Below are 18045 nucleotides of genomic sequence, written 5' to 3' on the forward strand. Positions count from 1 at the left end.
TTCTCGCTCTGCGAATTTTAAACTTTCCTAGTGTATATCAATGAACAATGGAGAGTGTGCAGGTCATGACCCGAATTAATTAAAACTGTAACAACAAAAACATCGACATGTGTCGGTCCTGTGCCTCGCCTAGATTCAGATGCAGATGTTGTAGACAGTACATACTTTTACGCTGATATGCTACCAATCCGATTGAAAATCCATTTCACGTTTCGAACCAGCGCACAACAGCTTATCAATAATCAACGGGTTCAAATAGAGCGGCGCGTTTTTATCTCTATGCTATGCTATGTTACATGATGGTGAATCATCGCGAGTATGGTATCCTCTGAAGCATGATGGGTTGGAAAATATGGAACACAACAATGATTTATTGCCGTTTGAATTTCGGTGTCACCTGCCATAAAATTAATGAACGCATGACTCACTCCGTTTTTGCATCGGAAGTGCATTCGCTCTAGGACAGCCTGAAATCACAGGTAGACCAAATTTGGATTAGGTATTCTATGATTTGAGTTCGGTGTATCCAAACGAACTCTTGACTCATCTTGTTGATGGTGAATACTACAAACACTTATGCATGTTCCTCTCGAATTCGTTCCTCACAAACAGATTCCTTTTATGTTATTAAAGTAGAAGCATACACAGCTTCTCATTGAACTCTTATCAATCGTGTTGACCGATTTATAGTAGTGTTCAAAGTCAGGAAAAAAAAGTGTGCAAACAAACACAGGTCTTGTCGATGATTCCGGGCTAGTGGTTTAGCGGGACGAGAGTTTAATCCCGATAACGATTAGTCGAGTTCCAGACAGTCGGTTGGAAGGTTGTTCAGGAAGCTTTATTCCAGAGTGGACTTAAACATTGCATTTGGACTTCTACATTGAATGTTCTGTTGTGACGATGCTGTGATTGGATCGAGTTGAAGTTCCACTGAAGTGAGAAGGATTATTCTGTCCTAGTTTCAATTTACTTTGGAAGTGCGTGTCGGAGGTTCCTTCAACTACTTGGAGTTTAATCATCGGTGCTGAAAAATGTCGATTTGTTTGCGTGGTCTGGGATTATACCGCGGGGCAACGTTCCGCTGTAGATACCAGCAGATGTTGATAAACTCCCGGAGTTTTTCGGTAGTGAGCAGCCCAGGAGTGAGCGCGTACATGATGAATCAAGTAAGTTCTACTTTATGTACACTATGTTGAGTACATTACAATGTACTTCTAGATGGAAACTTCTGAGCGAGGGCAGTTAGAAGACATTATACTTCTTTGGACACATTTTGATATTGATAGCGAGGGCAAAATTGAATGTTTGGTCTAATAGACAAAAATCTCTTGTTGAAAATGCATATGTTTCTTAATGTAATCTCCTATTGGTTTATTACTCTTTGCCGAAGTTTCGCCATTGACTGAAAATCGGAATTGCAATTGCAAGTCTGGAAGAATTCCAAAATATTCATCCGCTCGGAACCTTTTCTCCATCTGGCTCAAAGCTTTTTCCAGCTCCAATTTTTTGAAGATTCTCAAAGGTCTGCGATCTAAAAAAGGAGAATGATGTTACGAAAAAAGGACTTTGAATTCATTCCCAAACGAGACTAATATATTGTAAAAAGCTAGTGAGTTCTCCGCATTAAATATTTCGTAGCGTAACTTTTGAAAGCTATAGCCATATCATGCATATTTAATCCTCGAGTTTTCAGAAACATTTATGTATCTTCATAGAAAATTGTACTTGCAGTTTCTGTCCGTCTTTCAAACGATATAAACACGTCCAAGGTTGAATGGTTGAAAAAAACCGCGTTAAATGGAAAATCCGCGTAAAAAAACCTCGTAAAAAACCGCGTAAAAAAACCTTGGTGTATAACGTTTTCAGCAAATTTTCAACAAAGTAATCATTCGAAACACTAATGATTGTTGACGGTTAGAACAAATAATTCATGTTCCAGTTGCACAGAATACAGTGTTCTGGAGCAACACCATGCACTAATTCCCTGCAGAATTTCATGTAGGGAAATATTGTTCCTTCTTTTCACGAATCGTGCCAAAACTCATCGATCCACGCCATTCTCGAATCTATCGCTGCAATCGAAATACAGCGCGGACTCGATTATATACAGTCTTCGATTTCTTTTCACTGTATATAATCAAATCCTGAATATAATCGAGTCAAACTAATATATTTTTTATTTGTTTTTCATACACATATTTTCCGTTTTTTGATTATGAAGAAGAATTCTATTTTTGATTCATCCCCTTAAAATCATATATATAATATATAAAAAAACTTAATTATTTCAGGAGGTGATAGAGAATAATCAAATATGATGATGAAAATCCTTTTACGCATATGTTCGAATTCCAACAATGACAGAGTTATTGAACTTTTTCTCTGTTTCGGGCTCTGTTTGCCTTAATCTGGCTCTAATGTCGAAATTACGCTACGTAGGACAATTCTGTTGATTCCATTTGAAACATAAGAAAATTTTATACAAGATACAGTGAAATTTTCAAATTAGTGGATTTAAGTAATATTTTAGAAGAAAAAACTTCAAAGGTTGTGGGTTTTAAGATGTTACTCCTAATTTTATCCGAAAAATACATAATAAACATTAATACTACTATCGACAAAATTGAAGCTCTCTATTCGTTCTACAATTTGTTCTTTGACACCCAACTTCTATATTTTTAAATTTCGCTGCAATATCATTTTGAAAAATTCCTGGTGAATCTTCAACTAAAAACCACCAAAATAACTGTACTAGTAATAGCTAATTAACTTTCACTTTTACGTTCATTCATTTCATGTTCTCTTGAAATGAGTCATATATGAAATATAAAAAAAAAATTTCGAACTGTATACAATCGAGTCTAAAATTGTGTATAATCGAATCATATATAATCGAGTCCGACCTGTATCGTAACTATTGTGGAATCCTCGAGCGTGAAAAAAAGTTAATTCCTATGTGAACTGGATGACTCCATTATACAGCAACTAAATAACTCCTCTCTACTCAGTGTTCTGGAGCAATTGTGATTATGGACACAGAGAACTCGAACTCGCAGTCATTCACATACTTCAACTACTTTTGCATGTTCCGAAGTTGTTTATTCGACGATAGAATCGCGATAAGAGCATCGACTAAACAAACTTTTCACTTGGAGCCGCGGAAACAAGGGTGGATCACCCATATTATTGGACTCTGAGTCCTGTACCAGGGGAATGTTCCCATCATGTCTTGTTTATGTGATTCCTTCCGATCGTTGACGTGGGTATGTTTCAAACTAACTCTTGTTTGTTTGGCCGGTTGTCAATCGGAACTATTAGACTCTTCGTTTGATTCAAAAAGTTCCTGCAGGCGATCCCGTCGGTTTGTGTATTGTATATTGTTTGCGTTTACACCGGTAGATGGGCTGATTAGTTTTTTTTCTAACTTTGTTTTCATTTGAAGTTGTGAAGTGTGTCAAAGCACGGTTTTTGCAAAGAGAATCACTACTCGCATCATAATTTGCTTGAATGCAATTTGTTTCCAATCAAGGCAACAGATATCCTCCCTCAGGGGTTTGCGATGATATCGTAATCATCGAGCCTATTCTAGTTTTCGTTTTAGTTTAAAATTCAATCCCAACTCATTCTCTTGAGAAGCTTCCTACAGAGCGATTGCTGTGTTGTAATCTATTCTGACGATGCAATGCAATATAATGCATTTCGCCCGGATTGTTCCTATCTCTGATCAGATTCTTATCGCCATGCTACACTATGTTTCGTCAGCAAACCCTCAATGTTGTTTATATTACTTCTGTTGTTACAAGTATTGTTATTGTTGCTGTCCATAATCCTACAAACAGGGAAAGGTATTCGCTTCCAATAGTGTTCTGTGCCGCAAAGTGAAAAATAGCCAGCTGAGCATCGATAGCTTTGTTGTATGTTTGGCCTTAACGGAGAAGGGGGTTCTGTTATCAATTGAGGTACTTGGTCAGCCTAGACTTTCACCCATTCTGATGTTCAATTATACAACAACACGGTTAATTTCAAACCACCAGGAGGTGGGACTGAGTGCAATAGGCAAGTTCCATAGTTCTGGAATCTCTTGGGGGTAAAAAATATTATCATGTAATGAAGGAGGATTAGAAACAGAATGTCAATCATAGTATCCGTATGCATCAGCTCACAATTCAACCCTAAAAATTTTCTATCGCTTCTTGATCATTCATCCTGGACATTGATTTGTTTTCATTCGCCGGAATGTTATCATGACAAATGTTTGTCTGGCACGTGATTTCCATGGCCCGCAGGCGTGATATGCGGAGAGCGTTGAGTAAAATTTTTTAATAACAGTAAAAGCGGATTGATAATAGCACAAGTGCATCAACATTTTGCGTCACGATGCATTGGAGGATTCCAATGGAAGACAGATATTCGTATCAATTTCATTATTGTTGCTGGAGGTCAGACGTGCAATGAAGAATATTCTCTGGCCGATGAGCGGTGTTGAGACTTGATTTATGGTAAGAATACTCATGGGTTTGGCATCATCAAAACGCGCCATAGATCATTATGTCATTGTGAACGAATAATCGAATTACAACGTATTTATACGATACGGGTTCGGATGACAAAACTCCAATTCTGAGTTCCCTGTTTTTCGTCGATCGAAGACATAAACGGGTTATCGCGGCGAGAACTGGAGTTGGTTCCGGAAACTTGATAATTCGTGTTTAATTGAATAATTCCGGGAAATTTGTAAGTATTTTTTCAATACCCATAATACGTTTAAAATGATTCTCGGAGATTTAGGAGACTTATAGGAGTTTTATGAGCTCCAATCGAATCACGTTATCAGACTAACTTTGTTTATAAGACTACCCTTTATTCTTTTGGTCCGGCGCAAAACATTCAGCAAATGAAAAAACTAGGTGGTCCTGAACTAACATAAACGAGGTGATCCTAATCCGACCCCCTTTTATTGATTCGTAATTATGGCTCGCACAACCGGGTCTGGAAGGGCGTTCTCTTCAGGGGGAATGTATTTAATTGTGTAATTAGATTGTGTTTGATAAACTCTAGTGTTAAGGTATGTATTTGGTTTGTTCTAACACTTTGTCTAAGTTCATTAACTCCATTTCCGGTTTTTAGGGCCGTTTCCAATGTACCGGAAGTCACCATATTCTTTTCCAAAATAACATCGGAATAAGATATACGAATTCCTTTCACCCAATATCCATATCGTAGAGGATTGAAAAGACCAATTTGGGGAATTTATACTAGAGCGAATGAACTCTCTGAAATACAACAACTTAAAATAAAATCTCGGGCTTCAGAAACATGTGATACACGAGACGCACGTTAGCAGAAAATGAAGCACATACAGTAAAACCTGTTTTTGTGCGTTTTTTTTGGGAGATTTTTTTTTGTTCGATTTTTTTGTGCGGTTTTCTGTTCTTGTGTGGTTTTTTTTGAGCGGTGTATAAAAAGAAGCATATTTGACGAAGTTATCGTTCATTTAATTTTTTTCGATGGTTTATATGCATTTCAGTGCGAAAAAAGCATATTTGCGTCTCAATTATCCACTTCTGAAATCATTCCCCTCTTTCCATCAAATGCTCTATGTTTTTGCATAACATGATATTTAACAGCATCATGTTTCGGCATGCAACTAAAAGCACAAAACAGCCACGCGCAACCGAAGAGGCAAACTGTCCCATCGCAAAGCAGGGAAACAAAAGGAAATTGAACGGTGAACGGCGTGGATTTGAGTTATTTTCTTGGGGGAATCTTTTTTTATGCGGTCCCTATCTACCGCACGAAAAAAGTTTTGACGTGAGACTACGTGTAACCGGAATATATGGAGGGTAAAATGAAAACCTAAACACAGAACATGCAGGAAAAAATGAAAGATTTCGAATGCTTATAGCTCGAACATTTCGTACTGGATAGGAGAGATGTTTGCATCACTTGATAGGGAATATTTCTACGCATCTATCGCAACTAACAAAATGTTGTTTTTCATTAGATAAACAATTGAATAACTGTAAAATATTAGGCGTTATTTAAACGCCCTAACTGCATCGTTTTGATTGGCCCGATTTACGGTTTCCCTAACAGCCATCAAAACCAAGCAGCCTTGGGGAAATCGGCATTGCAAATACATGAAAGTAGGGGGACTTTTGTTCTCATCGAAAAATGTTCCCTAACACAGACTTTAAAACCAAGCAGCGAAATCGGCATTGCAAGCACACGAAAGAGCCTAGAGGCGAGTGAACTGAAAAGTTTAAACCCTCTTAAAGCCAAAAAGAAGAAAAAGAACACACGAAAGTAGGGGGAGCTTTTGTTCCCACCGAAATGTGTTCCCTAATAGAGATTTCTAAACCAAGGTGCCTGGAGAAATCGGTATTTCAAATTCATGCAAGTCGGGGGTATTTTTGTTCCGACTGGAATGTGTTTCCCTAACACAGACTTCAAATCCATGAAGCGTGGGGAAATCGGCATTGCGAATTCATACAAATCGGGGGTATTTTTGTTCCGATTGAAATGTGTTTCCCTAACACAGACTTCAAAACCGAGGTTTCTGGGGAAATCGGCTCTGCAAATAAATGCAAACTGCGAGTACTTTTGTCCTCGCTTGCCTTTGTGCAGAGTGGAATATGTCTGTCCTAACATGATCTTCTAAACTTAGGAACCTGGGAAAATCGTGCAGTCACTAGAAGCGAATGAACTTCCCAGTTTCAAGCAAATTCGAGATTCGAGAAGTATGTACACTTTTGGGATGTAAACTTCAGAGGGAAATGTAAAATAAAATAATCGTTTGATAATTTTTTTTGTCTTTATTGGAAAGATTTTCAGCCTTAGGCTGGTTCATCAAACGTTTGATAATTCTTCCGTACATATATTTTGTTCTAGTCATCATACCAAACGTAAAAGGTCCGTCATTAAATTTACTTGTAACGAAGAAGAATCAATCACAATAAATGAATTGACTTTACACGGCATTTGCTCATTTTTTTCACTCACAGAGCAAATATATTGAACTCAATTGAATTTGGAAACTGTTTCATTCAATCAAGAATTTAATCAATACAAACGAATGATTGCTCATAAGGTAGTTCCACGTGAACCCTGCGGTTATATCATAGATATAACCCACTAATTTTTTTTTTTCAAAATGAGTACCAAACACGGTTTTTAAAGCTACTGGTGAAGTTTTGCACGATATTTTTAGGCAATTTTTTTTGTGCCTTCCCTATCCCCAGCACAAAAAAAGGTTTGCCTATACCCAAATTTGAGAAAACTATTGTGGGGGGTTGGTAAAGGAAATAAAAGTGAAAAAGAAAAAAAAAGATGCCAATTGTTTTAAAATTGCAAGAAATGTCGAGATCCAGTGTGATCCCGAAAAATTTTTTTTTTCAAAAATCGACACTCTGGAACTTAGTTTTTTTTCGGAATGCGAGGCAAAACATATGGGTGCCAATAAAAATAGTTATCTCGATTTTTCATTTGGAACTTGCTGCGAAATGTTGATTTGCACGATAATATACCCTATGCAAAATATTAGCTCATTTGAACTTCATTTATTAGTGTCGCAGACGTTAAAATTTGAGTTTTCTGAAAACCGAAAAATCACCAGAAATTAATTTTTTTTATGCCAAATGTCTTAAAATTGCATAACTTGTCGGGATTTACTGTTATCTCGAATAAAAATGTTTGTAAAAAAAAAATACCACATGCAAAAAAAAAAATGTTTTGTCACTTGGTCATTTTTCCGTCTGAAAAGTAGATTTTTGACAAAAATTTTTTTTGAGATAACTAACTCTTAGGGTTCCCAGTGTGTCGATTCTTGACAAAAAATTTTTTATTTGAGTTGACACTTTCGTGCAATTTTAAGACATTTGGCATCAAATTTTTTTTCCCAAAACCTCGAATTCCTTTACTCCCTTTTTGGGTGATCTTTCGATATTCAAAAAAGTCAAACTTTGACCGCATTGCGCCACTCTCCCTTAAGTCCGATTGAGCTGATATTTTGCATAGAGTGTTTTTTCGAGGTGAACATTTTCAATGGGGTACCTTTTTGAAATTCGAGATGACCTCTTCAGGTCTGCGAAACAGAAAATAGTCGCTGGGGGCCAGATCTGGAGAATACGGTGGATGCGGAAGCAATTCGAAGCCCTATTCATACAATTTTGCCATCGTTTTCATTGATTTGTGATTTTTCCATTTTTTTTCACAATAACAAAAGTTGCTTCACTCTCAATGCTGTAACTCACGAACCAATCGACCGATTGCGGTAAAATTTTAACACGTATCCATTGGAAGATGGGGCTTTGTGATAGTCAAGTAGATTTTTGCAAGAGGCGCCATCTAGACGTCAACCTTATGAACTTTTCAGCCGAACTGTTATACTGATTTTGTATCTCAAATTTGGCAAAAAATCTGTAAAATACAAAATATTCTGTGTGCGTGGCGTCATAGAACCGTTCGTGCAAAAAATCATCATAACTGTGGCTATGTGGCATGTTGCGCCTGATTTTGCGGCAAGGAAGTTCGGTCAACATTTCACGATAACGAAGTCACTTTGAAAAACTGTCACTCAATGAGGAATCTACTGTATTTCATGCTGGCTCAATACATCATTAGTCTTTTCTCGCGCTCAACGTAGAAAATATCTCTTCTCTTTCCTACACGCGTTTTACGCTTCACATTCATTAGTTTTTCATCCATTCATTCAGCATTTTGTTTCAGTATTCACCCTGAAATTATGTTTTTTAACACGTTGAACCCCGAGTTGTACTTGCTGCGCTTTCCATTCAGTCTGCATCAAGAATATTTGCACAATATCAGTGTCAGAAAATAGTCAGAAATTCACCTAGAAAGTCGTCACATATAATGAAACATCCGAAAATAAACCATGTTATTTAGTAAGTGTCTTTCCCAGTGATTACCATTTTTCTAACGAAAAGCCCAATGTCACCGACACGGGGGTCAACTTGGTAATCTTCGAGCGAGTCAAACATTCAAAAGAAAAAAAATTCAAGCGGTCTATTGAAGGTTTCATTATTGTACCGTTCTGAATCATATTTCGGACACTCTGTAATAATAACTTGAAATGTTAAGACAACCCTGATGATGATGATGTTAATATCACAATTGTTTCTTTAAAGCAACTCTTTAGTGATATCATCAGGGCATTAAGCATTTCAAGTTATTATTACAGAGTGTCCGAAATATGATTCAGAACGGTATCTGAACTGAAACAAAAAGCGGCGTGAGAAGTTGTGCAATCGACTCTCCTCTCTGTAGCTTCGCATCGATTATGACTACTTTGGCATTCACCGTCAACAAAATGTGAATTGACTAGAAAATGAATTGACGAGCGTTGAGAGCGAGGATGATTGATGAACTATTCTAGTCAATACTTATTCTAATTGACGTGACTAATGAATACAAAACTATCACTTCATTCAAATGACTTCAATCCACACTTCTACTTCCCCTTCACACGTATCTTTTTACCCGCGTACAGGATCTTATTTTTACGTCCATATAAAGTGAAACTTGATTTCTGATGCAAAAAATTAGTTACATCATTGATAGACGGTTTATTGTCTACCCACCGTGAACTCAAACCAACGAACTTATACAGTTATTAGGTATAATGGTCGCGTTAGTATTAGTAAATAGTGTGCAGTGTGGGAGGAATTTCAAACAAAATTTTAATTCACTTTGTCTCCAAGTTCAATTTTGTGAAAAAAAAAACATACAGGAAAACGGGTTTATATTAATACTAATTGTAACTAATTTTTTGCATCAGAAATCAAGTTTCACTTTATATGGACGTAAAAATAAGATCCTGTACGCGGGTAAAAAGATACGTGTGAAGGGGAAGTAGAAGTGTGGATTGAAGTCATTTGAATGAAGTGATAGTTTTGTATTCATTAGTAATACAAAATTCACAAATTTTTCAGTGTCTCAACACTGTACGCTCATATAAATGTGTGAGTAATTTTTGCGTACGGTACAAAAAAAAACTAGCTCACCTATAGTATATGTCAAACCACGTTGAACACAAACATCGATACATGCATACGTGATACATGAGAGAGAGAAACCAATTCATTTCGAGGGGAGTCACTTCAAAATGAAATGAAGTCCATTTGACGGTGAAGAACGAAATGAGATAGTCGAGTCGTAGAGGGAGATAGCGACTAAACGCTCGACTGACTATTGAGTCATGTTGACGGAGAAACTGCTGGAAGAAGCCGAAAGTCATTTCAAATTGAATACGAAGGGGACTTTCTTCAGAGTCCTCTGACTATCCTCAGTTGAATATGACTATGCCGAGCCCTGGTGGTAAGCATGACAGCTATGCCCTCAAATGCCTTTTTATTATCTCTTTTTAGGGACGGACAGAGACAATTCATTTTAGTGAAATGAAACGGATGATACTTTCAATAGAATACCGAGTATCCTTTCGCATGGCATATGATATATTTTGACGATGATATAACTAATTCAAGTAGCTTCCATCGTCAATGAAAGCTTCTGCGTACCAAATTGGGTGGAAATGTTAGTAGAAATAAACGAAACAGACGCATCAATGTATCAGTATGCGTGTAGCATATACAGATTTCGCTGGGTCCAAGTGAAAATCATTTTGAACTAGCTGACCCGGCGAACTTCGTTCCACCTCAATTGATATTTTTATTTAAATCATTTCGAACACTGAAGTCCCCACAGAAATAATTATTCTGTACGTGGTCTATATTGGTGGTATATAATTTCTTTTTATGCACATAAATCTGACGCAGACTAAGATGCATCAAACCTGCTACTGACTGTTAAATCTGTTGCAGAAATACAATGAAAATTGAACGTTAATTCTACAGTTTTAGAGAAAATTCATAGAATTCAGCATTTCCTTATTTGGTTTTTCGCTATATTGGTATGAATTGCATTGATAAAAAAATTGAAAAAAAAACATTTTGTTTTGATTAGAAAGTGGTACTCAATCTTTTGAAATTCTTTACGGTGCAAAATCTTCTTAACCAGAATATGTAATAAACAATTTTCACCAGTTCTTCTTGAATTTGTGAATTTTATAAATGAATGAATGAGATCTTTGTTTTTGAGTTGGAATTGAGTTTCAGAATTTCTCGAACACAATGTGATATTTCGATGTTGACTTGGAATTATCACTTTCAACTTAAATTTCAAAGCTCCAACATGTGTAAACACTAAATATATATATTGTAAAAAAGTAAAAAAAAGTGATCAGGCAGATTTTTAATTCATATTCGAATTCGGCAAAATGTGAATCGGAACAAAAAAGGAATATAAAAAGCACTTAAAATATAATCTCGTGCAAGGAGCGTAAATTGCGAAAAATCGATCAATTTACTTCACTTTAATACGTATAATGGAAAGTGCAGAGCAGGACACGAATTAATTAAAACTGTAGCGACAAAAACAAACAATTCATTCCACCGCCCAGATCCACATGTGGGTGTTTTCATACTTTTTCACACTTTTACACTGATATGCTACCAATCCGATTAAAAAATCCATTTCACGATTCGGAGCGACACCCAGCAGCTTATCAACAATCAACGGGGGGTAGTTCAAAAAGAATGGCGCATTTTTTTTCTCTCTCTCCATGCTACGCCATGTTACATGACGGTGAATCATCGCGAGTATATTGTCCTCTGAAGCATAGAGGGTTGGGAAATATGAAATGCAACAACGATTTATTACCGTGCGAATTTCGTTGTCACCTGTCATGCAATTAATGCGTGCGTGACTCAGTGACCTTTTGGCGTCGGAAGTGTATTTACCAAAAAATGTAGGAAATTATAGGTAAAGTAGAGTTGCAATACGAGATTCGTGAAAAGAGAAGTTTTGTGTGTTCAAATGAATGAGATGTATTAAGTAGGATAATAGCCTTCAAACATGATTTATAGAGCAACATTAGATTTTCTGAGACACAATAAGCTTCAGCCAAAAGTTGTTGAACTCTGAGGCCCAAAATACTGTATTTTTCATTGATATGCTGTCTATACATACAGTCGTCCAAAAGCTGTAGAAATTTTCTTCATTTACCGAAGCGCTAGGTGTTAACAATTTTAAGCTGATCAGCTCATTTCGCGATAAAACAATTCTTCATAATCAATGCCAATGTTTTCAGGCCAACAAGGTGTACCGTTCCGACAGGACTCTCCACTCGATCCATGATCGCGAGCGGGCCACCATTTCCGAGCGCAGCCAACTCAAATCGGCCCGTCGGATGGTCGTAAAGCTGGGAAGTGCCGTGATCACGCGAGAGGATGAACACGGTCTGGCGCTTGGTCGATTGGCTTCCATTGTCGAGCAGGTCGCAGAGTACCATGTCGAGGGTAGAGAGTGTATCATGGTTACCAGCGGTGCGGTGGCGTTCGGTAAGCAGAAACTAACCCAGGAGCTGTTGATGAGTTTGTCGATGCGGGAGACGTTGTCGCCTACGGATCACACCAGACAGGACGCGGGAACGATGCTCGAACCTCGGGCTGCTGCTGCGGTGGGACAGTCGGGTCTGATGTCGCTGTATGATGCGATGTTTGCCCAGTATGGTATCAAGGTGGCACAGGTGCTAGTGACGGAACCTGATTTTTACAACGAGGAAACTAGGAAGAATTTGTTCAGCACTTTATCAGAATTGATCAGTCTGAATATTGTGCCTATCATCAACACGAATGACGCCGTTATGCCTCCGATGTTTGTCGTTAATCAGGAAGTGTCGGCTACAGGGAAGAAACGAGGCATCAATATCAGAGACAATGATAGTCTGGCAGCACTTCTCGCCGCGGAAATTCACGCTGATTTGCTGATTCTAATGTCGGATGTTGATGGAATCTACAACAAGCCACCATGGGAAGATGGTGCTTTGTTGATGCATACGTATACTTCGGCGGATAAAGACTTGATCAAATTTGGTCAGAAGTCGAAGGTTGGCACTGGTGGCATGGATTCAAAGGTAACTGCCGCAACATGGGCGCTGGATCGTGGTGTCAGTGTTGTTATCTGTAACGGTACTCAGGAGAAGGCTATCAAACATATTTTGACCGGAAGGAAGGTGGGAACATTTTTCACAGAGTCAACCGCGGAAAAGGCTCCTCCGGTCGATCAGTTGGCAGAACATGGTAAGTTAATTTAAAATTCCGAAAATAATAAATTTGTACTGATGTAATCTTCTTTTGCAGCCCGCGTTGGCAGTCGTGTCCTTCAAAATCTTTCATCAAGCGATCGGGCTCTTTGTGTAAATACTCTGGCCGATCTGTTAATCTCGAGACAATCTCAAATACTGGAAGCCAACGCTAGGGATTTGGATGAAGCCAAAAAATCAGGACTCGCAAAACCGCTTCTGTCGCGTCTATCTCTGACTCCGGCTAAACTAGAGGGTCTAGCCATCGGGTTGAAGCAAATTGCGGAAGATAGTCATAGGGTGAGAATTTGTAATTTAAAGCAAAAATAAGCTCAATTTAATATCAATTATTAACCAACAGAACGTTGGTCGCGTGCTGCGGAAAACTAAGCTTGCCGATGGCCTCGAGCTGAAGCAAGTGACGGTCCCGATTGGAGTTCTGCTGGTTATCTTCGAGTCACGACCTGATTCTCTGCCTCAAGTAGCAGCCCTTGCTATGGCATCCGGAAATGGGCTACTTCTGAAGGGTGGTAAAGAGGCTGCTCATAGCAATAGGGCACTGATGGAGCTGGTCAAGCAAGCACTGGGGACAGTCGGCGCGGCCAAGGCAATTTCTTTGGTCTCCACGCGCGAAGAGATCAGTGATCTTCTGTCGATGGATAAGCACATAGATCTGATCATTCCACGAGGATCGAGTGAGCTGGTTCGAAGCATTCAGGAAAAATCCCACCACATTCCGGTGATGGGTCACGCTGAAGGAATTTGTCATGTGTACATTGACAAAGAAGCGAATTTGGATAAGGCTTTGAAAATCGTTCGCGATTCGAAGTGTGACTATCCGGCAGGTAAGAATTTCTTTATGGTAATCCTTAGACTTTAAATTCACTGTTTCTTTTCTTCTAGCATGTAATGCCATGGAAACACTATTGATCCACGAGGATCTCATAAACAATGGGACCTTCTTCGCTGATGTGTGTAACATGCTTAAGCGAGAAGGTGTCAAAATTAATTCCGGACCGAAACTCAATCAGGTTTTGACTTTTGGGCCACCGCAAGCGAAATCACTCAAGTTCGAATACGGTGCGTTGGAATGTAGCATCGAAGTGGTGAAGGATCTCGAGGAAGCCATCGATCATGTGCACACGTACGGAAGTGGTCATACCGATGTAATTGTTACCGAGAATGGTGAGTGGTTTACGTTTTGTAACCTTATCCTTTCATTTCATTTGCTTGTTATTACAGAATCATCCGCGAGCTACTTCCAGAATCACGTGGACAGCGCATGTGTTTTCCACAATGCTAGCAGCCGATTCGCTGATGGATTCCGTTTCGGTTTGGGTGCGGAGGTTGGAATTTCAACTGCAAGAATTCACGCTCGTGGTCCGGTCGGAGTGGAGGGTCTGCTGACGACCAAATGGATATTGAGTGGCGTTGACCACGCTGCAGCTGATTTCAGTGATGGTTCGCGCAAATGGATTCACGAGTCCTTACCAATTGAATGACTCATTCGAAGGGCGATAGCATTCGTTAAAAAGTTTAAGATTGTGTAGCAAATTGACTCATTTATCATAGTTTTGTAGAATATTATCCATTTTCCATTCGAAAACGACTCAACAATAAACTCATTTTAAAGGTATAATTGCACTTTGAAAATTATCCACTTCGGCGGAGATAATGGCAGGGGGAATCGAATTAATCACCGAAAGTCCGAAATAAATTTAACGTATAATTAATAGGACGTTATTTATCAGGAAACTTTTTTTTATTCAAAAAGACCCATTCCCTCGATGCAACAATTGGTTGGATAATCTGCGGAACTGTAGCACGTGTTCGATTGTGCACGATAAAAATGGTCTCGAGTCTGTTCGAGACTCGGTGAAGTGCGAATTTCCACAACAATTTCTATCGTGTACCGATGAGATAGCTCACGCAATATCAGAAGCCGCTTGAATAACGAGAGGCGAGATTTAATGTGAGTTTTAATTGATTTGCATAAATCCTTAATTACTACTGACCGGAGATGATTAACCCTCGTTTTTGGCATCACTCAGAATCAATGGCCCGTCTACGAGAGAGATGATTACCCATCGCAATTTTGAGGTGTCTATAAAAATAATTGCTGTACGGCAGTTGTTTCGCTAATTAGATTTTGGGGTGGAGTGAGCATTCGAAATTTATTTGTTGATTGAATTGGTGATGGTGGTGGCGCATTTTCACGTTACATTGATTTCAAATTGGTTGGAAAATGTTCCTAATACTAGCCTTATTACGTCTCGTGGCGAATCTCCACATTTCAATGATGAAATATTGCAATTCACTTGGTTCTAGGGAAATAAACCAGATATATAAGGATAACTAATCGTTCTCCTTTCTAGTGAATCGACACGTGCTAACTTCCGGAATATTATGAGTCCAAATTTGGAATAAAGTTCTAACCTGGACAAATAGTTCAATGTACTAATTCAAAGTTTGAATTATGGAATGAATAAATTTCCAACGCGATTTTATATCCATCAAGGGACTGTGGAATTCGACATCAATCATTCACCGGGAAAACATTTATTCAAAAAGCATTGACTCATATTCCAAGTGAGTCGAAAACTTTTTTTTTGTGAGCGGCAGTATAGTTGCCACTGCCTTATGAAGGGTTAATAGTTGATACCACGTTTCTCTTCTGCTTTGCTTCCACACGTCAATGCAAGCTCAGTACTGTACTGCATATACATTGATTGATGTCTAATGGTAGCTACGGTTGTTTTGCAATGGTAGAGATATATTCAAATTGTGCTTTGGTGCTACTTGCTCTTTTTAGATGACAAAACATGAGGAACAAAAGTTGAACCAATCAAAACATGGGATTTACAGCGTTTTGGAAAATTTCACAACTGTTCGTTATAGAAAAAATATTTAGAAATACAGGTATTGATTTTTTTTTTCACTCCGGATAATCGAATCCTCCGGATAATCGAGTCATAAAAAAAACGAATTTTCTCTCGGTAAACGTAATATAATTATGAATTGCACTTATTTATTAAACGGTTTTATCTAGGTTGACCCGTTTGTATGTTTGTGATTTTGTAACTTTGTAACTTTGTATGTAGCGCTGTACCACATTAATGGAAATTTAACCCCCTTCCTGTTGTCCGTTTGATCTGAAATTTGGAAAACATCTTTATCTCTAGTGTCATTATAAAACTGCGTATTCCATAATCTTGAAAATCCAAGATGGCGGCCGCTATAAAATGGCGGATTACGTACATATTTTCTCAAAATCCCTTCAATATGGGTATCGAATGAAAGGGCTTGACCAGTAGAACACAAATATTTATAGAAAATGTAAATCAAAGATGGTGACCGCTACAAAATGGCGGCATATATACAGCCATATATAACAGGACCGCAGTTCTTAAATAAACAATTACTTTTTAATGGTTCCATTCAGCTTGCCCTGTTTGTATGTATGTTTGAGTGTTTTGTAGGGTTGCCCACATTAATAGAAAATTGGCCGGGTTCCTGTTATATATGTCTGTCTATATGGCTCCATCTTGTGGTGGTAGCCATTTTGGATTTGAATTTTTCATAAATGACTGTGATCTACTAGTCAAGCCCTTTCATTTGATACCCAATATGGATCCGAGTCCGACCTGTATTTAGGAATATATTATTTAGATATATATACAGCCATTCCATGCCAAACCGATATAGTGGTTCTCAGATTTTCGCGAAAAGTGGTAATTTTGTTCTCTATCACAAAACATTAGACCCGTATTTTTTATTTTTTCGTTAGGGTGACCATTTCCATTTTATGGTGATACGAAAAATCAATTATTTCTACTTTTCCCCAAACATGACTTTTTTTCATAACTATTGAACTACTGAACCGTTTTAGATGATCGACATATCAGATTGAAGCCAATGAGCAAGCCTTTTATTAAAAAATATTGAACCAGCAAAAAAATGGATTTTGTTTTCGTAATCATTGATTGTAGTCGTTTTTTGTTGTTCGTGGCTTTGAAATAGAGAGCGCTATGTTTTTTCAATATTTTTTCTTGAAAGCTGGGGATTTTTTAACACAACATATCTCGATATCAGAGATGCTATTCTTTTCGTTTTAAGGATATGAGTTTCCAAAGTTAAAAAAGAAAAAAAAGAAAGAAAAAATATAAAAAAATATAGCGCCCTCTAGTCCAAAGCCATGAAAACAATAAAAAACGACTACAATCAATAATCACGAAAATTAAATCCATTGTTTTGGGAAGGTCAAAAAATATTTTTTAATGGAAGGCTAGTTCATTGGCTTCAATTTGATATGTTTGATTTCTCGGCCATCTCTCGATCATTTCGATCTCTCGATCATCTAAATCGGTTCAGTCGTTCAAAAGATATAAATTTTTGAAAAAAATAATTTTCGGGAAAAAGTGGAAAATTTTTTTTTCGGACCACCCTAAAACGGAAATGAGAGCTCTAACGAAAAAATGAAAAAATGCGGGTCTAATATTTTGTGATAATAAAACGAAACTGTCTCTTCTCATTGAAATCTGAGAACCACTGTATCGGTTTGACATGGAATGGCTGTGTATAAAAAAATATAGTGCCTTCTAGTCTAAAGCTATGGGCCCTATTCCAGAAAATGAGAAGAGCAATTCGTCTCGTCTCGTCTCGGCTTCAGTCACTGTCGAGACGAGCAAAATATCCCATTCCAGTAAACGAGTTTCATTGGAATGTTTTATTTGGTAGACTGAAGAGACTTCAGTCAGTTTTTCTCGGTATGATCAGTGATGTCAGATGAAAAGACATGTTTAGGTTTTGAGTCTCGTTTACTGGAATAGGGCCCTATGAAAGAAACAAAAAAAAACAAATGCAGTCATTAATTTCAAAAACAAAAT

General features: G+C 37.9%; 1 protein-coding gene across 1 annotated transcript; it reads left to right on the forward strand.

Annotated features, from left to right (window-relative positions):
• The first annotated feature begins 776 nt into the window (after nt 1-776).
• LOC129778118 (delta-1-pyrroline-5-carboxylate synthase) lies at nt 777-14798 on the forward strand. The gene is made up of 6 exons (XM_055784809.1): nt 777-1166; nt 12167-13157; nt 13218-13459; nt 13521-14004; nt 14063-14344; nt 14402-14798. Exons 1-6 carry the CDS (start codon nt 1032-1034, stop codon nt 14659-14661), a joined length of 2394 nt encoding a protein of 797 aa, XP_055640784.1. The 5' UTR covers nt 777-1031; the 3' UTR covers nt 14662-14798.
• Nucleotides 14799-18045: the final 3247 nt, after the last annotated feature.

This window comes from Toxorhynchites rutilus, chromosome 3, assembly GCF_029784135.1.
Source record: "Toxorhynchites rutilus septentrionalis strain SRP chromosome 3, ASM2978413v1, whole genome shotgun sequence".
In the NCBI taxonomy this organism is placed as follows: Eukaryota; Metazoa; Arthropoda; class Insecta; order Diptera; family Culicidae; genus Toxorhynchites; species Toxorhynchites rutilus.

What these genes read in the sequence shown, in the direction of transcription:
- LOC129778118 (XM_055784809.1), top strand. Translation starts at nt 1,032, where the DNA reads ATGTCGATTTGTTTGCGTGGTCTGGGATTATACCGCGGGGCAACGTTC. An exon ending in GCGCGTACATGATGAATCAA is followed by an intron (nt 1,167 to 12,166) that starts GTAAGTTCTACT and finishes CAATGTTTTCAG; the next exon opens with GCCAACAAGGTGTACCGTTC. An exon ending in GAAGTGTGACTATCCGGCAG is followed by an intron (nt 14,005 to 14,062) that starts GTAAGAATTTCT and finishes CTTTTCTTCTAG; the next exon opens with CATGTAATGCCATGGAAACA.